Source organism: Entelurus aequoreus, linkage group LG20 (genome assembly GCF_033978785.1).
Source record: "Entelurus aequoreus isolate RoL-2023_Sb linkage group LG20, RoL_Eaeq_v1.1, whole genome shotgun sequence".
Taxonomy (NCBI): Eukaryota; Metazoa; Chordata; class Actinopteri; order Syngnathiformes; family Syngnathidae; genus Entelurus; species Entelurus aequoreus.
Window position 1 is genome coordinate 28,323,086 of NC_084750.1, and position 26,913 is coordinate 28,349,998.

The following is a 26,913-nucleotide window of genomic DNA, read 5'->3' on the forward strand; positions in this document are numbered from 1 at the left end:
ATCTTTTAAAACGTTATATTGACAGATAGACCTAATGTTGATCTAGAGATAATAATACTGAATAATGACACATTTTAAATATTTTTTGGACCAAAACCCTTTGGGGTCCCAAGCCTGAGTGGAGGCCTTAATGTATATTTTTTATACATATATTGTATTGGTTTTTAAAATAAAAAAATATCAAAATGGCCCCCGCTTGCTTTGATTTTTCAGTGTGCGGCCCTCAGTGGACAAGGTTTGGACACCCCTGCTTTAAGGCATGGGTGTCAAACTCTGGCCCGCGGGCCAAATTTGGCCGGGACGCTTCAAGGTGTGTGTGTGGGGGGGAGGTTTGGTGGTAGCGGGGGTGTATTTTGTAGCGTCCCAGAAGAGTTAATGCTGCAAAGGATTCTGGGTATTTGTTCTGTGGTGTTTATGTTGTGTTACGGTGCGGATGTTCTCCCGAAATGTGTTTGTCATTCTTGTTTGGTGTGGATTCACAGTGTGGCGTATATTTCTAACAGTGTTAACGTTTTTTATACTGGCACCCTCAGTGTAACCTGTATCGCTGTTGATCAAGTATGCGTTGCATTCACTCGTGTGTGCGTACAGAAGTCGCACATATCTTGTGACTGGGTCTGAACGATGTTAGAATGGATGAAAAGCGGACTTGACGATAGCTCATAGAGTACGTTAAAGGCAGTGCGTTTAAGACACGCTCCCAAGACTGTGGTCCGGGTGGACGAGATATAATGACTGATGAACACCTTCGTTCGATAATGAAGGTTGCCTCAGCTCAAAGCCTGAGCCCCGACATTAATGAACTAGCATCCAAGAAAAGATGGCAGGTATCTGGCTTGGGCACATCAGATTAGATCAGTGTGTTGCAAACTGAGCAGTTTAAAGTCCTGAATGGTTGTTTTATTCATTGTTATTTTATTTTCAAATTTATTAGCCTGTGGAAAAAGTTAATGTTGATATTTACCTCAGAAGGCTGCAAATAGAAAAGAGGCATTCTATTTTTATTCCCAGAGCCCAAAAAAAGTCTGCGGGCTATAGAGCGTTTTCTATTCGGGCTCCAATACTATGGAATGCCCTCCCGGTAAAAGTTAGAGATGCTACCTCAGTAGAAGCATTTAAGTCTCATCTTAAAACTCATTTGTATAATCTAGCCTTTAAATAGACTCCCTTTTTAGACCAGTTGATCTGCCGTTTCTTTTCTTTTCTTTTCTACTCTGCTCCGGGGTGGACCGCTAGCCTGTCCATCAGATGGGGACATCTCTACGCTGCTGACCCGTCTCCGCTCGGGATGGTTCCCGCTGGCCCCACCATGGACTGGACTTTCGCTGATGTGTTGGACTTTCACAATATTATGTCAGACCCACTCGACACCGAGGATGTCGTTGTGGCTTGTACAGCCCTTTGAGACACTTGTGATTTAGGGCTATATAAATAAACATTGATTGATTGATTGATTGATATTTTTATTGAAATTGTATTTGATATGCCATTGATATTTTTTAATTACTATTATTATTATTTGAAACTCGATTTTGCATGTCATTATAAAGTTATATAATCCTTGCTTGTTCAATATTCAATGCAAAACTTGTTTGGGTCCCTATTAAAAGGTTAATTTGTTCAACCTTGGCCCGCGGCTTTGTTCAGTTTTAAATTTTGGCCCACTCTGTATTTGAGTTTGACACCCCTGCTTTAAGGGTATTACTGATTTTATTCCAAATTTAAAACACTTCCTTGCGGTCTACATAACACATGATGGTGGTTCTTTGGTCAAAATGTTGCATAGATTATGTTTTACAGGCTGTTTCAGGTCGCTTTCTGACCGTCCATTTAGGATGCGTCGTTTTGTGTACGGTCTTATTTACGTGGCTCCGCTTCGACAGAGTCTTTTCCCCGCAATGCTTGTTGCAGTTTTTAGTGCTTCCATATGGAGTCTACAGACAAGATTAAGGTCCAACTATACGCTGGTTTGTATTAGAAATGGCAACAGCGAAGGATGCTTGTGCATGTACGAGCCAGTCTGCCACATGGAGAAAAATAAGATGCTTGTTGACTACAACGTCGGACTGCAATGGCGGACTCGCGCAAAGCTCTTTGAGAGTATGGAGAGCTAAACCAGCGGCCCCATTTTTAGTACCTAGGGCGTGTGCTGCTGTGCCTGAAACATGCAATTGTAATTGTTCGGACAATCGTTTTCCTGACGAAATGAAACAAATTAATAAGTCGAAATATAGTTCTAAATTTACTCCAGCTCATACTCTTTAGATAAAACATGCTTTTATTTAATCAATATAGTATCAATAATAACAATTTTGGAGCAATTTTTTTTGTCGTTTTTGATGCACTCCGCCGCTACATTCATGCTGTCTTTAGTGACCAGTGGCTCTCTAACACACTCCTGCCGGCGATATGTACATCGGAAAATAAACAACGACCACAAATAAACGTATTGCCCTCATTTTTATCGAAAATCCTTGTTAGCTTTGGACCAACAACTACGGAGAAATTATGACTTTTGTTTCCAATAATTTCTACAACTCTTATTTTTTTGTGATAGAGTGATTGTCGGTCACAAAAAACATTCATGAAGTTTGGTTCTTTTATGAATGTATTATGGGTCTACTGAAAATGTGACCAAATCTGCTGGGTCAAAAGTATACATACAGCAATGTTAATATTTGGTTACATGTCCCTTGGCAAGTTTCACTGCAGTAAGGCGCTTTTGGTAGCCATCCACAAGCTTCTGGTAGAATTTTTTTTGACCACTCCTCTTGACAAAATTGGTGCAGTTCAGCTAAATGTGTTGGTTTTCTGATATGGACTTGTTTCTTCAGCATTGTCCACACGTTTAAGTCAGGACTTTGGGAAGGCCATTCTAAAACCTTAATTCTAGCCTGATTTAGCCATTCCTTTACCACTTTTGACGTGTGTTTGGGGTCATTGTCCTGTTGGAACACCCAACTGCGCCCAAGACCCAACCTCCCGGCTGATGATTTTAGGTTGTCCTGAAAAATTTGGAGGTAATCCTCCTTTTTTATTGTCCCATTTACTCTCTGTAAAGCACCAGTTCCATTGGCAGCAAAAAAGGCCCAGAGCATAATACTACCACCACCATGCTTGACGGTAGGCCTGGTGTTCTTGGGATTAGAATATTTATTTAACCAGATAAGAAACCCATTGAGATCAAGACCTCTTTCACAAGGGTGACCTGGCCAAGAGGTCAACAGCACATGTCACAGAGCAGTTTCAAAAAAGTGTTCCTGGGATTAAAGGCCTCACCTTTTCTCCTCCAAACATATTGCCGGGTATTGTGGCCAAACAGCTAAATTGATGTTTCATCTGACCACAGAACTTTCCTCCAGAAGGTTTTATCTTTGTCCATGTGGTGTCAGATGAAACACAAATGGAGCTGTTTGGCCGCAATACCCAGCAATATGTTTGGAGGAGAAAAGGTGAGGCCTTTAATCCCAGAAACACCATCCCTACCGTCAAGTATGGTGGTGGTAGTATTATGATTTGGGCCTGTTTTGCTGCCGATGGAACTGGTGCTTTACTGAGAGTAAATGGGACAATGAAAAAAGGAGGATTACCTCCAAATTCTTCAGGACGACCTAAAATCATCAGCCCGGAGGTTAAGTCTTGGGCGCAGTTGGGTGTTCCAACAGGACAATGACCCCAAACGCACGTCAAAAGTGGTAAAGGAATGGCTAAATCAGGATAGAATTAAGGTTTTTAGAATGGCCTTCCCAAAGTACTGACTTTATATAATGATATACATACATACATACATACATACATACATACATACATACATACATACATACATACATACATACATACATACATACATACATACATACATACATACATACATATATATATATATATATATATATATATATATATATATATATATATATATATATATATATATATATATATATATATATATATATATATATATATATATATATACATACATATATACATATATATATATATACATACATATATATATATATATATATATACATATATATATATATACATACATATATATATACATACATACATATATACATATACATACATATATATATACATATATATATATATATACATATATATATATATATACACATATATATATATATATATATATATATATATATATATATACATATATATATACACATACATATATATATATACATATATATACACATACATATATATATATATATATATATACACACATACATATATATATATATATATATATATATATATATATATATATATATATATATATATATATATATATATATATATATATATATATATATATATATACAGTCGCGATCAAAAGTTTACATGTTTAAGTCAGGATATATACATACATACATACATACATACATATATATATATATATATATATATATATATATATATATATATATATATATATATATATATATATATATATATATATATATATATATATATATATATATATATATATATATATATATATACACACATATAGTTGTGCTCATAAGTTTACATACCGATGGAGAATGTATGATTTCTTGGCCATTCTTCAGAGAATATGAATGATAACACAAAAACCTTTCTTCCACTCATGCTTAGTGGTTGTCTGAAGCTATTTATTGGCAAACAACTGTGTTTACCCTTTTTAAATCAAAATGACAAAAGAAAGTACCCAAATGACCCTGATCAAAAGTTTACATACCCCAGTGACTTTGATCTGATAACATGCACAAAGGTTGACACAAACAGGTTTGAATGTCTAATCAAGGTTCCAATCCTCACCTGTGACATGTTTGTTTGTAATTAATGTGTGTGTATAAAAGGTCAGTGAGTTTCTGGGCTTCTGATAGACAATTGCATCTTTCATCCAGTGCTGCACAGATGTTTCTGGATCCTGAGTCATGGGGAAGGCAAAAGAATTGTCAAAATATCTGCGAGAAAAGGTAATTGAACTGCATAAAACAGGAAAGGGGTTTAAAAAGATATACAAGGAATTGAGAATGCCAATCAGCAGTGTTCAAACGCTGATTAAGAAGTGGAAAATGAGGGATTCAGGTAGACCAGCAAAGATTTCAGCCACAACTGCCAGGAAAATTGCTCGAGATGCAAAGAAAAATCCACAAATAACTTCAGCTGAAATACAGGACTCTCTGAAAAAATGTGGTGTGGCTGTTTCAAGATGCACAATAAGGAGGCACTTGAAGAACAATGGACTACATGGTCGAGTCGCCAGGAGAAAGCCATTTCTGCGCAAATGTCACAAAGTATCCCGCTTACATTATGCCAAACAGCACAGACACAAGCCTCAAAACTTCTGGAACAAAGTAATTTGGAGTGATGAGACCAAAATTTAACTTTTTGGCCACTCGACCATGCAGCCCATTTTTGTGGCCAAGCAGCTACATTTTTGTTTAATTTGACATCACATGGACAAAGATAATACCTTCTGGAGGAAAGTTCTGTGGTCAGATGAAACTAAAATTGAGCTGTTTGGCCACAATACCCAGCAATATGTTTGGAGGAGAAAGGGTGAGGCCTTTAATCCCAGGAACACCACCCCTACCGTCAAGCATGGTGGTTGTAGTATTATGCTCTGGGCCTGTTTTGCTGCCAATGGAACTGGTGCTTTAAATGGGACAATGAAAAAGGAGGATTACCTCCAAATTCTTTAGGACAACCTAAAATCATCAGCCCGGAGGTTGGGTCTTGGGCGCAGTTGGTGTTCCAACAGGACAATGACCCCAAACACACGTCAAAAGTGGTAAAGGAATGGCTGAATCAGGCTAGAATTAAGTTTTTAGAATGTCCTTCCCAAAGTCCTGACTTAAACGTGTGGACAATGCTGAAGAAACAAGTCCATGTCAGAAAACCAACACATTTAGCTGAACAGCACCAATTTTGTCAAGAGGAGTGGTCGAAAACGCAACCAGAAGCTTGCCAGAAGCTTGTGGATGGCTACCAAAAGCGCCTTATTGCAGTGACATGTAACCAAATATTAACATTGCTGTATGTATACTTTTGACTCAGCAGATTTGGTCACATTTTCAGTAGACCCATAATAAATTTATAAAAGAACAAAACTTCATGAATGTTTTTTGTGACCAACAAGTATGTGCTCCAATCACTCTATCACAAAAAAAATAAGAGTTGTAGAAAGTATTGGAAACTCAAGACAGCCATGACATTATGTTATTTACAAGTGTATGTAAACTTTTGATCGCGACTGTGTGTGTGTGTGTGTATATATATATATATATATATATATATATATATATATATATATATATATATATATATATATATATATATATATATATATATATATATATATATATATATATATATATATACACATATATATATATTTATATTTAAAAGTTAAAGTACCAATGATTGTCACACACACACTAGGTGTGGTGAAATGTGTCCTCTGCATTTGACCCATCCACTTGATCACCCATTTATTTATACATATATATACATATATACATATATATATATATATATATATATATATATATATATATATATATATATATATATATATATATATATATATATATATATATATATATATATATATATATATATATATATATATATATATATATATAAATATATATATATATATATATATATATATATACACACACATATATATACATATATATATATATATATATATATATATATATATATATATATATATATATATATATATATATATATATATATATATATATATATATATATATATATATACATATACATACATACATACATATATATATATATATATATATATATATATATATATATATATATATATATATATATATATATATATATATATATATATATATATATATATATATATATATATATATATATATATATATATATATATATATCATATAGTCAATGTATATGTGGTTTATCCATTACACAGTGCTCAATACCGGGATAGAGTGGAATATACGTTAGGTCAGGAAAAAACACAGAGGCCATTCCATCCCTACAAGCCTGTTTCGCAGGTTTCTCTTCTCTTCCGGGGATTTTAAAATACCCCTCAAGCATGTTTCGCAGGCTTGTAGGGATGAAATAGCCTCTGTGTTTTTTCCTGACCTAACATATATATATATACACTACCGTTCAAAAGTTTGGGGTCACATAGAAATGTCCTTATTTTTGAAGGAAAAGCACTGTACTTTTCAATGAAGATAACTTTAAACTAGTCTTAACTTTAAAGAAATACACTCTATAGATTGCTAATGTGGTAAATGACTATTCTAGCTGCAAATGTCTGGTTTTTGGTGCAATATCTACATAGGTGTATAGAGGCCCATTTCCAGCAACTATCACTCCAGTGTTCTAATGGTACAATGTGTTTGCTCATTGGCTCAGAAGGCTAATTGATGATTAGAAAACCCTTGTGCAATCATGTTCACACATCTGAAAACAGTTGATCTCGTTACAGAAGCTACAAAACTGACCTTCCTTTGAGCAGATTGAGTTTCTGGAGCATCACATTTGTGGGGTCAATTAAACGCTCAAAATGGCCAGAAAAAGAGAACTTTCATCTGAAACTCGACAGTCTATTCTTGTTCTTAGAAATGAAGGCTATTCCACAAAATTGTTTGGGTGACCCCAAACTTTTGAACGGTAGTATATATATATATATATATATATATATATATATATATATATATATATATATATATATATATATATATATATATATATATATATATATATATATATATATATATATATATATATATATATATATATATATGTATATATATGTATATATATATATATATATATATATATATATATATATATATATATATATACACACATATATAAATAGTGCACTATCTCAACTTTTTCACAGCTGCACGCATAGCCATGTTCCTGCTGCCAGGTTCACCAGTTGATTTTGATTTTGTCAGTTTGTTTTTTATTGCCTTTCTTTCCTTCTCTGTATAAAAATGCAGTCTTGCAGTGAAAAGTGTTGTCAGTAGTATGTTTTTAAGTCCATGACACGAGGGCAGGTTATTGTCTTTTGTCAGATCTTCTGCTTGCTTGACAAGTCTTGTTGCAAGACATTTATTGTTTTTTTTAACCTCTCTTGACATGCCCTGATGATAAATTAGCCTTTTCAAAAAGCTTCATGCATTCTTCTGAGCAGTAGAGGAATGCATGAAGCTTTAGATTGGGGAGACGGTTTTCTCTCTGCATTCCCTCGGCCTAATGGAGCTGGTAACTCATCAATGTCGGGATTAACAGGTGAAGTACTGACACGACTCTCTGAACATGGGTTCCTGAAATTCAGCAGGAAAATTCTCTGTTCACTATTAAGTGTTACTGAGAGCGAAATATTATGCTTACTTCACACAAGAAACTGTAAGTATTAGCTCTCCAGCCTTCACTTCCCATCATTTTATGTTTCCTGGTTGCAGGGAAACGTATGCAATTGTTACCCGCATTTTTTCAGAGTGGCGCACCCCTATGCCGCACAACAGGACAAACACTCTTCAATTAAAATAAATGCTTAATGACGAAGTGCAGTCAGGGCCGTAACTAGGATCTGACGAATACCGAGGTCAAAAATTGGTTGTCCAAGACAAGCTTTAAAAGGCTGAAATCATGGGTATCCTAGCATAATAAAAGCTTCCATTGAGGTAGAACTATCACATTTTTTAACATCTTTGACAATCATCATAATTTTGTAACAGTCCATGTTGTATTAATATGCTGAAGTTAAGTATTAAACAATTTCAAGATCGTTAAAACATAAATTAAAAAACATACCAAAAGTAATGGTAAATGGGTTGTACTTGTATAGTGCTCTTCTACCTACAAGGTACTCAAAGCGCTTTGACACTATTTCCACATTCACCCATTCACACACACATTCACACACTGATGGCGGGAGCTGCCATGCAAGGTTAACCACGACACATAACAATTTGCCAAACTTTTGCCTCAGTTTTCGTACAAACCCCGTTTCCATATGAGTTGGGAAATTGTGTAGGATGTAAATATAAACGGAATACAATGATTTGCAAATCAACCCATATTCAATTGAATGCACTACAAAGACAACATATTTGATGTTCAAACTCATAAACTTTTTTTTTTTTTACAAATAATTAACTTAGAATTGTATGGCTGCAACACGTGCCAAAGTAGTTGGGAAAGGGCATGTTCACCACTGTGTTACATGGCCTTTCCTTTTAACAACACTCAGTAAACGTTTGGGAACTGAGGAGACACATTTTTTAAGCTTCTCAGGTGGAATTCTTTCCCATTCTTGCTTGATGTACAGCTTAAGTTGTTCAACAGTTCGGGGGTCTCTGTTATGTTATTTTAGGCTTCATAATGCGCCACACATTTTCAATGGGAGACAGGTCTGGACTACAGGCAGGCCAGTCTAGTACCCGCACTCTTTTACTATGAAGCCACGTTGATGTAACACGTGGCTTGGCATTGTCTTGCTGAAATAAGCAGGGGCGTCCATGGTAACGTTGCTTGGATGGCAACATATGTTGCTCGAAAACCTGTATGTACCTTTCAGCATTAATGGCGCCTTCACAGATATGTAAGTTACCCATGTCTTGGGCACTAATACACCCCCATACCATCACAGATGCTGGCTTTTCAACTTTGCGCCTATAACAATCCGGATGGTTCTTTTCCTCATTGGTCCGGAGAACACGATGTCCACAGTTTCCAAAAACAATTTGAAATGTGGACTCGTCAGACCACAGAACAATTTTTCCACTTTGTATCAGTCCATCTTAGATGAGCTCAGGCCCAGCGACACCGACAGCGTTTTTGGGTGTTGTTGATAAACGGTTTTCGCCTTGCATAGGAGAGTTTTAACTTGCACTTACATATGTAGCAACCAACTGTAGTTACTGACAGTGGGTTTCTGAAGTGTTCCTGAGCCCATGTGGTGATATCCTTTACACACTGATGTCGCTTGTTGATGCAGTACCGCCTGAGGGATCGAAGGTCACGGGCTTAGCTGCTTACGTGCAGTGATTTCTCCAGATTCTCTGAACCCTTTGATGATATTACGGACAGTAGATGGTGAAATCCCTAAATTCCTTGCAATAGCTGGTTGAGAAAGGTTTTTCTTAAACTGTTCAACAATTTGTTCACGCATTTGTTGACAAAGTGGTGACCCTCGCCCCATCCTTGTTTGTGAATGACTGAGCATTTCATGGAATCTACTTTTATACCCAATCATGGCACCCACCTGTTCGCCTGTGGGATGTTCCAAATAAGTGTTTGATGAGCATTCCTCAACTTTATCAGTATTTATTGCCACCTTTCCCAACTTCTTTGTCACGTGTTGCTGGCATCAAATTCTAAAGTTAATGATTATTTGCAAAAAAAAAAAGTTTATCAGTTTGAACATCAAATATGTTGTCTTTGTAGCATATTCAACTGAATATGGGTTGAAAATGATTTGCAAATCATTGTATTCCGTTTATATTTACATCTAACACAATTTCCCAACTCATATGGAAACAGGGTTTGTACAAAAAATCCTTATGTCATTAGCTCAGTGTGACTCACCTGCCACGATGACCTTTAACGAGAACCTCTCGCGGCCTCGTTGGAGACAAGAGTAATTCCCAGAATCCTTCAGTCGCACTGAGGACACAGAGAGTGGTGTGCCGCCCCTCCCCACTGTAAACCCCTCCCAATCCCAGTGTCCTCTTCCCACTGTCTTCCCATTCAACTTCCACTTCCTTTTTAAGCCTCTTGTCACCTTGTTCTTGTCCACGACTTCTGTCTTTCCAGTTGTACTGCTGGTCTGGACCACTTCATGCACAGGAGATGCAAGATGTCTGTCTGTCCCGTTTTGGACTTCTTCACCCCGAGGCGTGTCCTTCATTGTGTTCACATCAGCTTTTATTAGAACTTTGTTGCTCCGCGTCATGGTTGCAGTGGTCCGGGTCTCGCTGGAGGATTGCTCTCCTGTGTTGTTGTTGTTGTTGTTTGAAATGTGCTTGGACACCTTGACCTTTGCTCCGTCTACCTCCACTTTGCCATCACAGGACAGAACCAAGTAACTACCCTGGGACAGAACCAACACGCCAGGGGGAGGTTCTAAAAGAACAAGGAAATAATACAAATTATTGTAGGCCAGTCCTTTTCAATTATTTTCTGTTACGCCCCCCCTAGGAAGAAGAAAGCAACTCTCCACTGAAACTATAAATAGTATAATGTGTCTGTAGAATTGTTGTAAGTACACCTCTGCATAACATTGTGTCCTTGTTAACAATAAAGCAAAAAATGAAAAATTCCATAAATATATAATGATAACTTTATTTACATTGTTTCTTATTATGCAACAGAAAATATTAAAAGTGCACCAATTTGCCAAAAACAAAATTTTAATTTAAATCCTTATTCCAACTATAAAAAATTGTTTGACCGACTTCAACCATTTGATACTGAACAATGAAATTAAATAAACTCAATAAATAAGAATACGTTCAAATTGATCAGCAACATTGACTCACGTGCATTTTAACACTTTAAAGGCCTACTGAAATTAAATGTATTTATTTAAACGAGGATAGCAGATCCATTCTATGTGTCATACTTGATCATTTCGCGATATTGCCATATTTTTGCTGAAAGGATTTAGTAGAGAACAACGACGATAAAGGTCGCAACTTTTGGTCGCTGATAAAAAAAAGCCTTGCCCATACCGGAAGTAGCGTGACGTAACAGGGGATAGGGCCCCTCACATTTCCCCATTGTTTACACCAGCAGCGAGAGGGATTCGGACCGAGAAAGCGACGATTACCCCATTAATTTGAGCGAGGATGAAAGATTTGTGGATGAGGAAAGTGAGAGTGAAGGACTACAGTGCAGGGCAGGACGTATCTTTTTTCGCTCTGACCGTAACTTAGGTACAAGCTGGCTCATTGGATTCCACACTTTCTCTTTTTTTTATTGTGGATCACGGATTTGTATTTTAAACCACCTCGGATACTATATCCTCTTGAAAATGAGAGTCGAGAACGCGAAATGGACATTCACATTTACTTTTATCTCCACGACAATACATCGGCGAAGCTCTTTAGCTACTGAGCTAACGTGATAGCATCGGGCTCAAATGCAGATAGAAACAAAATAAATAAACCCCTGACTGGAAGGATAGACAGAAGATCAACAATACTATTAAACCATGGACATGTAACTACACGGTTAATAATTTCCAGCTTGGCGAAGCTTAACAATGCTGTTGCTAACGACGCCATTGAAGCTAACTTAGCTACGGGACGGCGGCGGCGGCGGGCGTTGTAGCTTTCGACGACACCCCGGCCGCCATCAGAGTCGGCAAGAAACATATATTTCCCCAAAGTTACGTACGTGACATGCACATAGCGACACGCACGTACGGGCAAGCGATCAACAATTTTTGGAAGCCAAAGCTGTACTCACGGTAGCGCGTCTGCTATCCACCTCAAAGTCCTCCTGGTTGTGTTGCTGTAGTCCGCCGCTAATACACCGATCGCACCTACAGCTTTCTTCTTTGCAGTCTCCATTGTTCATTAAACAAATTGCAAAAAAATCACCAACACAGATGTCCAGAATACTGTGGAACTTTGGGATGAAAACAGAGCGTTTTTTTATTGGATTCAATGGGTCCGAATACTTCCGTATCAACGATTGACGTCACGCGCATACGTCATCATACATAGACGTTTTCAAACGGAAGTGTGGCGGGAAATTTAAAATTGCACTTTATAAGTTAATCCGGCCATATTGGCATGTGTTGCAATGTTAAGATTTCATCATTGATATATAAACTATCAGACTGCGTGGTCGGTAGTAGTGGGTTTCAGTAGGCCTTCAACCTACAAAACAGAAATTAGTAAAACAATGTGTGCTGACTTTTTTTTTGTTTGTTTTTTAATCAAAATGAGGAAGTCAGGATTAATGGCTACGATGAGCACGTTTTGTACTGCACACTTTTTCAATGGAGGATTTGTAGCATCATACAGCATGGTACTGACAAGGCATTTTCCATGGGATCACATGCGCCCACCCTGGCATCGCATCACGCTACCCCTAGGGGGGCCCACACCACTATTTGAGAAGAACTACTCAAAGTGCCTGATCTACTTAAAAGCAAGTAACAAGTGCTAAACAGTGTGTGAAACTATAAAATTCCGTGTTCAATTAGTGGGCGTGTTGCATTTTATCTACTAAAACAGGCCTGGGCAATTATTTTGCCTCGGGGGCCACATTTAGAGAAAAAAATGTGTCTGGGGGCCGGTATATCTATTTTTAGGAACACTAATATGAAACCTCACAATAATGTCTGATTGAATGCTAAAAACGTTATGATAGACCACATTAAAAAACGTAATGGAATTTTAAATTTTTCTATGAACGATAAAACACTGAATATTGACAAAATATGAATGTCACACCCCCTTTCGATCGACATATTTTACAATCAAGTGAAACGCAACAAAAATGCAACAAACAGTGAAATATGAACAAGAAGGGTACAAAATAAACCCACCTACAATCTGATATATCACTAAGGTTTAAAGAACTTTTGACAATAGTAACTAATTAGATGACCATAGTAACTAATTAGATTACCATAGTAACTAATAAGATTACCATAGTAACTGATATATCTTCCATAAGCGCAGATTCCAACCATTGAAATACTTTGTATAGTTCAAGACTTGCGGTCATTAGAAAACATCACTGCACATCATAATGGCAGCTAGTTTCCATCTTAAAGATCTAAACAAATTATTTGGGAATGTTCGGCGGGCCAGATTGAAAAGCTTAACGGGCCGCATGTGGCCCCCGGGCCTTAATTTGCCCAGGTCTGTACTAAAACATCTACAACAATTTATAATAAGTACAACAGTGGTGTAGACTGCCCTATTTGAATGCAGATTTTGTTTGTACTAGTGTTGTCCCAATACCAATATTTTAGTACCGGTACCAAAATGTATTTTGATACTTTTCGGTACTTTTCTAAATAAGGGGGACCACAAAAAAAAAGGCATTATTGGCTTTATTTTAACCAAAAAATCTGACGGTACGTTAAACATATGTTTCTTATTACAATAAAAGAACAATTTAGTCCTTAAATAAAATAGTGAACAAACAAGACAAGTTGTCTTTTAGCAGTAAGTAAGCAAACAAAGGCTCCTAATTTAGCTGCTGACGTATGCAGTAACATATTGTGTCATTTATCATTCTATTATTTTTGTCAAACTTATGAGCGACAAGCTGTAAAAAATTATTAATAATCTACTTGTTCATTTACTTTTAATATCTGGTTACTTTCTCTTTTAACATGTTTCATCTACACTTCTGTTAAAATGTAATAATCACTTATTCTGTTGTTTGGATACTTTACATTAGTTTTGGATGATACCACAAATTTAGGTATCGATCCGATACCTAGTAGTTACAGGATCAATATCATTGGTCATATTCAAAGTCCTCATGTGTCCTTAAACATAATATGAATTTTGAAAAAACTAAAAAAGATTTTGCGACGATAAAAAATATTGATGTAATCATAGTAGTGTCAACTAGATACGCTCCTGTACTTGGTATCATTACAGTGGATGTCAGGTGTAGATCCACCCATGGCATTTGTTTAGCTATCGTATCCTCCTATGGTGTGTAGTGAAGCATGTTTAGCTATTCCTCATCCTTCAGGGATGATACTTGTAAGAAACATACTTTATTCGCCGCCATGGAGGCGAGGATTAGTGATTTAGAAGTAGCTAAAACACTGCCGACTGCGAATGGACGTTCGCCGCTTGCTAGCTAGCCATGTTTTAAAGCGTTTCAGTGTTATAGCTTCAACTTTATCTTTAGTTTTTAGGCCAAAACGCGTCCGTTCTCCCTTTTCTGTCTACACGCCATGTCTGCTTGTAAGTACTCTGTGATTGTGCACTGCCGAACATGCTCGTCTGCTCGTAAACTAGCAATGTCACGACGTGACGACTTTTCAAACAAAGTATTGTACCGTTTTTGATTCATTAGTACCGCGATACTATTAGTCTGGTGGCTTAGTGACATTACCGTTACGGAGCGGATAAAAGCGCCAAATTTTTTATGGGCCTTCTTTATGACCTACTGAAGGATTTTAGAAGGGTACTCAAACTTAAATATTGAAAATACCTTTATAGTGCACATAAGTTATTTTGATCAATAACTGCAAAAAACGCCTATACTAAAAAAGGACTAATTCTTGTCATGTGTCCTCCTGCTGCTAGTTTTTACATCATACTTGCACAGGGTGTCTACAGGTAGTGTCTTCACATCCCAGAACAGCCAGAATGCCAATATTTGATTCCATTATGAACCATTTGGCTTTCAAATAAGGCCTCATTATGGACGGAAATAGCAAAAAGTATCATTTTCAGATGATGATTCAAGACCCAGCACATGAAGTATTATCCATAAAACCTTTAATGCAATTATAATGTTAGAACTCTGATTGAGGCCAAAAATAAATTAAAGGGGCAAGTCAGCTGGTGCACATGATCAGCATGGGGGCTGAGGACCAATGGCCTGGATGACTCTTCTTACTACACTATGAAGTAATCTGCACGTGAAACAGGCAAGAAAACAATTGTTGTCACAATTTAAACAAATTGACATGCATCATAATGTGGAAACTTGGTGTATTGGTGTGCATAACTGTACCTGGTGTCTATTTGCAGCAGTTGCATTTGCAAAGTGGAGAACAGTCAATATTAGCATTGCTGCATTTACAGCTGGAACAGTCACCTTTACATGAGCATTTTATCAGCTCTCTGCAGGCAATGGAGACCTCGGGAATGGTTATCCAAACTGGAACCCATGACCCTGTTTCGTCCTTGGTCCATCCAAAGTCCTTTGGAGAAGGAATCACTTGCTGTGTGTCTGTGCTGGTTGCCCAGATTCCTGCCTGAAACACAGCCTGTTTTACATGCTGGAGTAGGGCATCCTGCGTGGGAGGTAATCTCTCCATCGGCCGACTGTCTTGACAGAAGAGTTCCTTCCTTGTTTGACTGATGGAGTTCAAAGGACTGGATCTGTTGTACAGGATCACAGTCAGCCTCTCAAGTGTCTGGAAATGCTCAGAGTCAACTTTTAGTTCCTGGAATGGATGCTTTGCCAGATACATAAATGTTTCTGTAGCAGCATCATAGGCTTGCCAGGCCCTCCAAGCTGACTTCTTGCCTTTTCCGTTAAATGCAGATGTTGTGTCACAACCTGAATATGCGTGGAACATAAGCAGACCTTGTGATTTGGGTTCCCCCAGGCTTTTGCAGATGTGGTTTATGTGGTAATATCTGAACCTTTTTCCCATGCCAAAAGCCACCCAGATGTCAGTCAATGGTTGAAGCACCACCAAATCATAAAATAAACCAGCAAGGATCACGATGACATCAGTGTCCACAGTTCGCACAAGAACTGTCTTTGCTCCCTCCTTCAATGCGCATTGTAGATGGACCACTATCCTTGTGTCTGCCTCCTCATGGTTGCAACAGTCCATCATGCTAGTGGAACCAAAAGCTTGTCCTGACACCGCTTGCCCCGATGTGACATACACAGCTTTGGTTGGTGGCCAGCTGAACTCTTGGATCTTGGATGTCAAGAAATCAAACAACTCCTTCTTGTTGATTGGGTCGCGAAGAAAGTCCATCCAGTTGCCTGGCAACTTTGTCGGGCCTGACACTTTCCTGCGAACACCACGTCCTCTTTTTTCTCGGGTGGACTCCTTCAAGCTGTCAGGGATGTACGTGTCCCATACAACATCCAATCGTTTTGCATCCTGCAGCTGCTTCTGCAGGTAGGGGATGAAAACCTCATTTGCATAAGCATCAAACGTGCTCACTCTAATAGTGGGCAGGCAGTGGACAATTACTGCCCCATCTAGGACTTTGAAGTCATAGGTTGAGGGTGGCTCTGATTGTGCTGGCTGCTCAAGACATTGTAGCAGGTCTGATTTGGTGCCTGTCAGATGAAGTTTTCCAAAGTCTGAGAGAGATGGAGGGAAGGACTGCACCTCATGTGTAAAGAATTCATCCAAATTACTCTCACGGCTCTGCATAGCTACATATAGCTGGCCAAAGAGTGCCACGTTGTTCTGAAGCACTTTAATCTTTTTCCCATCTTTAGACATTGTCTTGCGTCTAGGTTGCCTGAAGACTGCCAAGGAATTCCTTTTAATCGGATCATGGATAGATTGTGTGCGTTCATCAAGCACCTTCTTGACAAACTCCTGATATTGTCTCTTCCCTGTGTCCTCCAGGATGAGCATGGTATTTGCGACTAATTTATCTGCGCAGTTGCGACTATCAAGAGTCACAAGTTCCTCGAAGACATCCAGGAAAGGGTTTCCCATACGCCTTATGGTATCTGACAGACTGTTGACCTGTCTCTGGAATGTCTTCTGTGTGCCAAGACCCTGCTCATGGTGCTGGAAGCTCTCTTTGTCATCTTGGAGATATTCCTCTTCAAATTCCTTTATCAATCTTGCCATTTCTGGGCCTGTGAGCATCCATCTTCTGAAGGCAGTTGGATTTTCTGTGAGGCCAACCGAACCACCTGAACCTTTCACATTCTTGTTCTCTTGTTCATGAGCTTGGTCCAGTGGGATTGCAGAAAACCTGTTAGATGTCTTTGAAAGAACCCAGTGAGAATTCTTCTCAAACTCGTCCTTGATAGAGTCGGGCAAAGACTTCATGTCCCTGATATGGACAGGCAACCATCTTGAATAGTTCACATGGTCCAAGGCAAAGAATAGAGGGGCCAGTTCTTCAAGCACTTCTACATACAGTAGGAAATTCTGCTCTCTGTGTGCCCTTATGAAGATGAGAATGAGGGTTTCATATCTCATGATCAGATCCCAGAACATGAACGTCGGACTCTTCTTCAGCATGTTGTTTCTCCAAGCCATGAAGGACTCTTCATCTTTGGGGCCTGCACTAACCCTGAAAGCCTCCTGTTGTAGATTGTGCAGTGTCAAGACAGTGACCTGGTGTGCATGCCTGGTTCGTGTTAGGTGTGCTGCTTTCAGAAACGACTCAGCCATGCCACTTGATGCCACTTCTGCTTCAATCAGTGCTGTCGTCCAACCAGAGCCCTCTAGGAGATCGCCAAGTGTATTCCAGAGAGCCATCTCTGTGTGTAATCCTCCCAGCATAACTACATGAACTCTTTCACCATGGGTGAAAGCATTATTATTGTTATATTTACCTGATGAACACCTGCTTGATTGCAGCTCTGTGTGATGCTGAACTGCACAGTGATCATGTGATCATGTGATCAGGCTGGAACTTATTGTGATCATGCAGGCTAGTTTATATATCGCCATCTGGTGTTGTGAATGTATATTGAAACAGTAGTTGCGATTATGAACAACTTCATGATTAATTCTAATTACAAAATGAATAGAGAATGTCTTTACCCACACTACATGCAGAACATGACATTTTTTCAGCTTTTTTCTTAATTCCGCCTATACTGTACAGGACTTTATGGAGGATGTACCTGTACCAGGTGCCTTGGTAATGCATTTTAGACATCATTTTGAATGTTTATCCATCACTGGACCCAATTAAAAGCAAATTTACCTTCCTAAGTGGAAAAAAACAACAATTTATCAGCAATATACCTTTTATGACTCCGGAATAACATTTTTTAAACAATTTTGTGCACTATATGGGTATTTTCAATATTTAAGTTTGAGTACCCTTCTAAAATCCTTCAGTAGGTCATAAAGAAGGCCTGTAAAAAAATTGGCGCTTTTATCCGCTCCGTAACGGTACGCCTAAAAATGTGCGCTAACCCACCGCACTATATACCAGTACCAGTATACCGTACAACCCTAATGTGTGCTATTGGCTGTCAGCATGGAGACATTCCCCCCACATTTATGACATCAAGGGACTCCCAGTATTAGCCTCTTTCTTTATTCTTGAACGATACACAAGCCTCCAACTAGATGGCAGCATGGCTTGATTTAATCAACAGCAATATTATGCAAAAGCAACTTTTCTTACCTTCTGATACCTGCTGATCCAGGGGTGGGCAATTAATTTTTACCGGGGGCCGCGTGAGCAACCCGGGCACTGCTGGAGGGCCACATCGACAATATTTCAATAAAATTTTGCTCAATATTATTTTTGATATATACCGTAAGATAAATAATAATAATAATAATAATAATAATAATAATACTTTCATTTAACCTAACTTAACTTTATACCAAAAGCACTGCTTTGGAAATCATTTGTACCCCTTTCAGAGATCACATTTAGTTCCCCTTAAACATCCTCATGTTGCACAATGAAATGTAAGCATAGGATGAAGGGTGCATTCCTGTAACTTTCTCTAGTAACAGCATTCCATGATTATTATAAATAAATTAACATTAATAATAAATGACATTAGAATAAGCACACGTATGACTGAGGAGTCATAGTGTAACTTTGTGTGGTGTTTGAGTTGTCCGACTTGTTGTGTGGCCATAAACGCACCAGTGGTTTAGTGCTATGCGTGTTGGTGACAGATGACAAGTTAGTTTTGGCCTGGTTTGTACGGCAGAAAATGAGTAGTATTGGGTTAGATTAGGATTTAGGGTTAGGTTTAGAACAGGGGTGTCCAAAGTGCGGCCCGGGGGCCATTTGCGGCCCGCAGGTCATGTTTTAACGGCCCCACGGCACATTTGAAAAATACGATTTAAAAAAATTTTAAACGTAAAAAGTGGTATAAAAGAGCAAACAGGTGAAATGTAACAAGAAAATGTTGCAATGTTTACTCTTAATAACACAAGGCTGCCATGCAGGCTGTTTCTTTCTTTAAAAAATAATAATGTATCAAAATCAATGTCATTATGAATTATTGACCTATTGAAGGCTCCAATTACATCACGTTAAATATTCCACTTTGAGATATTTTTTGGGGAAAATGTTGCATATTTTGTGTTTGCCATATAAAAAACTGAGCTGTTTTTTTTAAAGAAGGGCCTAAAACGAACAAACAAAAAACATAAACAACAATAAAACTTATAATTGACGGATTGAACTGAAGTTGATCTCGAGATTATTGTGTTAAAAGTAAACAGTAAAAAAAAATGTATAATTTATTTTTTTAACACTTTAATGAGTAGGACCCTTTTGGATCCCCAATAATTTTAGTGTGATTTGTTTTTAAGTGTCATTGCTCAAAAAATAATAATGAATTAAAATCAATGGTGTTATGAGTTATTGACCTTTTTAAGGCTCCAATTATTATATAATCTCAAATATTCCACTTAAAAAATGTATTGGGTGAAAATACTGCATATTTTGTGTTTTTTCCATAAAAAAACAGGGTTTTCTTTGACAAAAAGAGCATACAGCTTCAATCGTTAAAAACATTATATTGACAGATAGACCTAATGTTGATCTAGAGATTTAAAACTTGAATAATAAAAATATTAATACTGAATAATGACACATTTTTAAGGTTTTTTTGACCAGTGTGTGGTCCTCCAGGGAAAAAGTTTGGACACCCCTGGTTTAGAGTAAAGGTGACCTCCACAAAACTGAATCACTGCTCTGTATTAAATATAAATTAGAAAAAGACAAAGGTTATTTCGGGGAACAACTGTGTTTTACATCATTTGTTTGATAATCATTAGTCCAGTAAGGACAACAGTTATTTAAGGGAACTGCCATAGTGGACTCACCCCACTACGAATGCTCATATGTCAGTTGGTCATATTTTAGTCTCAAAAAGTTGAGTTGCTCCTTTCAATATTTTTCGTACACAACGTTGCTTGTGCTCGTCATGTCTAAACTTGCCTAAATAACCACAATGTTCTCATTTTGCACTCAACCCAGTGACACTTTAGAGAGATGCATGTTTAAAGTCTGCTGGCTGACTGGACTCCAATGGACCTTCTGCCCTTTGGCCAAAGTAAACACTTTCCCACGGCAGCTGGAGCAGATGCCCATTAAAGGGAGACAAATACCCATGAAATTAAGAAAGAATGATGATTACGTTGACCTTGTCGTCATTTTTTCAGTCCGATAACATCAGATAAAACAACCAAAATAGTACTACAACGTCAAAGTAAACATGTGGAAATGCTCGTCCGGACATAAGTCACTGAAAAACAACTTCCATATTGCAATCTTGTAATGTATTTCACTTTTTCCTGCTTTAGTAAGCTCCAACATCTCACATGTTACTTTATTATAACATTAGGCAAACTTCATCATTGACAAGGTCAACACCATGCAGTTAATTTTTTCACTGTAGCTTTTAAATAAACAAATATTTACCCTTTTTTAGACAGGTTCCGTGGAAAAAGCTCCGTACAGGCGTGGTGCAAAGGAAATACAACAGAGGGAGGAAACGGTGCATCTTTTGCCCGGTAAAATCCACCCAGAGTGGAGTCTCAAAGTGGTCACATAGCCTCCAGCAGAAGTCCTTCTTCTTCTGTGTGTCGTCTTTACACTGACAGGAGGACTTGTGTCTGCAGTGGACAAACTTCCTCTGAGACCCGTTATTGTGAAACTCATCCGCCCCTCCTGTACACAAACACACACACACACAAACACACACACACACATTCGTGTATTTATTACCTTCTTGAGACCTGTGAAAAATGCCTCCCTCTTTAGGACCACCCTTACTAGATGTATAAAAAATTTTATTTACAACATTAATAATATATACATACTATGCAAATATAATAAAAGGTAAGCTTTTAGTTGTTTTTTTTTATGTTTGTTTGTAACTATTTACTTCAAGTTGTTACAGTATGTCTTGATATACATATTTATTTGATTTTTTTAATTAATTTTGGCCAAGGGGGGCACATTTCAATTTCCTACACACACTTGGCCACAGGGGTAGCACTTTTAAAACCCTTGAAAAATCCCTCCTTTTTGGGACCACCCTAATTTTGTTGGATTTCACCTCCAGGGATGCAAATGAGATCTCTATTTTTTGTTTTTTGTAATGTGCTTAAGGCCGATGACAAACGAGTCACGCACCACAGATGGCCCCTGTGCCGCACTTTGGGCTACCCAGTTGTAGAACCTAACTGTTAATGGGCACAATAGCCTAAGTACCATAGTGCAGTCGTCCCCAACCACAGGACCAATTGGTACCGAGCCGCAAAAGAAATAAAAAAAATACAAAAAAATAAAAAGTTTTTTTTTTTTTTTTTTTTTTTAAATTAAATCAACATAAAAAACACAACATATACATTATATATCAATATAGATCAATACAGTCTGCAGGGATACAGTCCGTAAGCACACATGATTGTATTTGTTTATGAAAAAAAAAAAAAATACAAAATACAAAATATTTGTATTTACAACATTAATAATATATAAATACTATGCAAATATAATAAAAGGTAAGCTTTTAGTTTGGTTTTTTTGTTTGTTTGTAACTATTTACTTCAAGTTATTACAGTATGTCTCGATATACATATTCATTTTTTTATTTTTTTATTAATTTTGGCCAAGGGGGGCACATTTCAATTTCCTACACACACTTGTTATTACATATGTTGGCCACAGGGGGAGCACTTTTAAAACCCTTGAAAAATCCCTCCTTTTTGGGACCACCCTAATTTTGTTGGATTTCACCTCCAGGAGTGCAAATGAGATCTCTATTTTTTGTTTTTTGTAATGTGCTTATGGCCGATGACAAACGAGTCACGGACCACAGATGGCCCCTGTGCCGCACTTTGAGCTGTAGAAACTAACTGTTAATGGCCACTATAGTCTTAGTATCGTAGTGTATTTGTTCATCCTATGGTCACATATGGGACGCGGGTTGTCTTACGTCAGCACCGGAAGTCGTAAAATCAGCTGTTCACCTGGCGGGTTTTTTCCGGGATGAATAGGGAAGTCCTTCTTTAGCTGCTGTCTTGTTTTATCATATATTGCTGGCTTTGCACCTGTCATTGTTTACTTTTGTATGCACATTAAATCAGCAAAAAAATCCTGACTTTGGAGCAATGTTCACGGACTCTAGTATTTGGCTCTCTATTAATGCAATGGTTTTCCATATTGGGACCATGAATTCAGTCCTAACTTGTTCACCGGTTCTCATATGGAAGGTACTTGTCCTTGTTGATGTCTCAAGAAGGGTGGAAATACAAGAACACACACACACACACACACACACACTGAAAAATGCCCACCTCTTTAGGACCACCCTTTCTAGATATATAAAGATTTGTATTTACAACATTAATAATATATACATACTATGCAAACATAAAAAAGCTAGTTGTGAAAAATGAGTTGGAATTTCACAAGAAAAAGGTCACAATTTCATAAAGAAAAACTTTTTTGGTAAAAGTCGTCATTTTATTCAACGCAAGTAAAACATTTTACTAGAAAAACTGAACATTTGTGCAATATTATGATAAAAGTTGGAATTTTACTCAATAACAGTCGCAATTTTACAAGAAAAGCTTAAAATTGTGGCAATTTTATGAAAAGAGTTGTAATTTTACTCAACAAAAGTCACAATTGTATAGGAAAACCTGGAAATGTTGGCAATGTTATAATAATAATAATCAAAAGTTCCCTTGGCAAAATAATGACAAAACTCATAATTTTACTCAAAAATGTTTACTATTTTACAAAAACAAAAAAAAAATTGGCTGTGATAAAAGTCAATGTCACCATTTTGCATTAAAAAGTAATAATTGTACATAATAAAGTGATAATTGTATGAGAAAATATTGCAATTTTACAGAAACAGAAAGAAGTCAAAACATTGTGAGAAAAAGACTGCTTTTAGTTTTTTTTTTTTTCTGTAATTGTTTTTTAATCTTCATTATTTACTTCAAGTTATTACAGTATGTCTCTAGATACATATTTATTTATTTATTTTAATTAATTTCAGCTGAAGGGGGAGCATTTCAATTTCTTACACACACTTGTTATTTCATATGTTGACCACAGGGGGATCACTTAACATTTTTACACACACTTGTTATTTCATATGTTGCCCAGAGGGGAAGCACTTTTAAAACCGACACACTGTCAATTTGAAAAATCCCTCCTTTTTGGGACCACCGTAATTTTGATAGATTTCACCACCAGGTGTGCAAATGAGACATTCTCAATTAGATGCAATGGTTTTCCGTATTGGGACCATGATTTATGTCCTAACTTGTTCACCGGTCCTCATATGGAAGGTACTTGTCCTTGTTGATGTCTCAAGAAGGGGAGAAATACAAGAACACACACACACACACACACACACACATCCACAATATATTCATGTATGTGTTACCTTCTTGAGACCTCTGAAAAATGCCTATCTCTTTAGGACCACCCTTTCTAGATACAGTATATAAAGATTTGTATTTACAACATTAATAATATATACATACTATGCAAACATAAAAAAGCTTGTTGTGAAAAATGAGTTGGAATTTCACAAGAAAAAGGTCACAATTTCAAAGAGAAATTTTTTTTTGGTAGTACTATAATAAAAGTCGTCATTTTACTCAACGCAAGTAAAAAATTTACAAGAAAAACTGAACATTTGTGCAATATTATGATACAAGTTGGAATTTTACTCAATAACAGTCGCAATTTTACAAGAAAAGCTTTAAATTGTGGGAATTTTATGAAAAGAGTTGTAATTTTACTCGACAAAAGTCACAATTGTATAGGAAAACCTGGAAATGTTGGCAATGTTATAATAATAATCGAAATTTCACTTGGCAAAATAATGACAAAAGTCATAATTTTACTCAAAAAATTGAACTATTTTACAAAAACAACAAAACAATTGGCTGTGATAAAAGTCAATGTCACCATTTTGCATTAAAAAGTAATACTTTTACATAATAAAGTAACAATTTTATGACAAAATATTGCAATATTACAGAAACAGAAAGAATTTGAGAAATTGTTCCCAATTTTATAAGAAAGAAGTCGAAACATTGTAAGAAAAAGACTGCTATTAGTTAATAAATTTTTTTATTTTTTTAATGTAATTGGTTTTTAATCTTCATTATTTACTTCAAGTTATTACAGTATGTCTCTAGATACATATTTCTAAATTTTTTAAAATTAATTTTGGCCAAAGGGGGAGAATTTAAATTTCTTACACACACTTGTTATTTCATGCGTTGACCACAGGGGAGCACTTCAAATTTGTACACACACGTGTTATTTCATATGTTGACCAGAGGGGGAGCACTTTTTTTTTTCAATTTGAAAAATCCCTCCTTTTTGGGACCACCCCAATTTTGATAGATTTCACCACCAGGGGTGCAAATGAGACATTCTCTATTAGATGCAATGGTTTTTCCGTATTGGGACCATGATTTATGTCCTAACTTGTTCACCGGTCCTCATATGGAAGGTACTTTTCCTTGTTGGTGTCTCAAGAAGGATAGAAAAACAAGAACACACACAAACACACAAACACACACACACACACACACACGCACACACTTATCGAGGATATCCTCTAATAAATCTTCCTCCTCGCCTGTGACTGAACAAGAATAATGATCAACATTCTAATTCAATTTAATGCCAATAGAAACATCCTGCACTATATCTGTATTCCATACATACTGTACATGTTTTCCTTCCTATTTTTAAAGTAGGACATTGTTTGCCATTTTGAAAGCAAGTATTTCCAAATATATATATATATTTTTGTCTATAAGAATATCCAACTTAGTCACTGTTTTTTCTCAATTATTTTGAAATGAGGGCAGCACCAATGAAAAGCATGCATCTCCAAAGTTTGTGTTTATGCTTGATGTGAAGCATACATCGTGTGACTTTTATTTTCCAATGAAAAATATGTATTATATATCTTTTTTAATGTTTTTTTTTTTTTCCAAAAGGAATTGCGTAACATTTTGTCCTTTTTTATTCCCAATGATTCCCCCCAAATCACAGCAGGACACTCTGAAATTATTATTATTTTTACCCAAGAAAAAGGATGTACTGTATATGTAAATTTTTTTAGAATTTTTTTGCCCAATAAAAAGCATGTGTTTACAAAGTTTGTGATGTTTTTTTGCCAGTGATGTATCTACTGTATTCACTTTTAATTGGCCAATTAAAATTACTTTTATGCCACAGGTGAAGCAATTACCTCCAAATATTGTGACTTCCCCCCCCTAAAAAAACATGTATCACCTAATTTCATATTGTTTTCTAATGATCTCTTTCCGCCCACCACACACACCGCACACACTTACGGAGGGGCACCTATACAAACCATATATCTCCAAATTTGTGTGAGTTTCTTTTGATTGACAAAAACTTTTTATTTTATTTTTCATTTTGCAAGGTTTTCTTTTTGTGAAAAGTATTTGCTTTCAAACTTTTTTTCCCCTCAATAAAAAGCATGTATTTGCAATTTTTTAAAATGTGTTTGCCCAATTAAAAGCATGTTAAAGTTAAAGTACCAATCACACACACTAGGTGTGGCGAATTGACTGTATCTCCAAAGTTTGTGAGTTTTTTTTTTTTATGATTATGATAATATATTCTGTCATAAGATCTGCACACTAAAAAATTGTAACCCAACTGCTGGTTCAGAAAAGGATGAACCCTTTATTTAAGTTATTTTAACTCAACATTTTGGGTTAATTTTTTTCAACCCAACTTTTGTGCTGAATTATTTAACCCAAAAGTTGAGTTATGATAACTTAATGTTGGGTTATTCCCCACCAAACTATTGGGTTGAATTATTTAACCCAAATGTTGAGTTATGCTAACTCAATGATGGGTGATTGTAAATAATGTTAATGAATCCATAATAAAATTCCCTTCAAGAAAAAAG

At 36.7% G+C, this 26,913-nt stretch overlaps 2 protein-coding genes across 2 annotated transcripts in view; both read right to left on the reverse strand.

The window, feature by feature from the left end:
• The window catches only part of il6r (interleukin 6 receptor), a 39,328-nt gene extending 17,721 nt beyond the window's left edge, over window positions 1-21,607 (reverse strand). Inside the window, exons 1-2 of the mRNA XM_062029896.1 lie at window positions 21,399-21,607; window positions 10,645-11,181 (exon numbers count right to left, since the gene is read on the reverse strand). Coding sequence (XP_061885880.1) covers window positions 10,645-11,181; window positions 21,399-21,480 — 619 coding nt within the window. The 5' untranslated portion in view covers window positions 21,481-21,607. The remainder of the gene's footprint in view (window positions 1-10,644; window positions 11,182-21,398) is intronic.
• LOC133636164 (uncharacterized) lies at window positions 15,047-17,654 on the reverse strand. The gene is made up of 2 exons (XM_062029894.1): window positions 15,784-17,654; window positions 15,047-15,682 (listed from the first exon to the last, which is right to left on the reverse strand). The coding sequence occupies exon 1, from the start codon at window positions 17,624-17,626 to the stop codon at window positions 15,791-15,793; it is 1,836 nt and encodes a 611-aa protein (XP_061885878.1). The 5' UTR covers window positions 17,627-17,654; the 3' UTR covers window positions 15,047-15,682; window positions 15,784-15,790.
• Window positions 21,608-26,913: the final 5,306 nt, after the last annotated feature.

What these genes read in the sequence shown, in the direction of transcription:
- LOC133636164 (XM_062029894.1), bottom strand. Translation starts at nt 17,626, where the DNA reads ATGCTCACAGGCCCAGAAATGGCAAGATTGATAAAGGAATTTGAAGAG.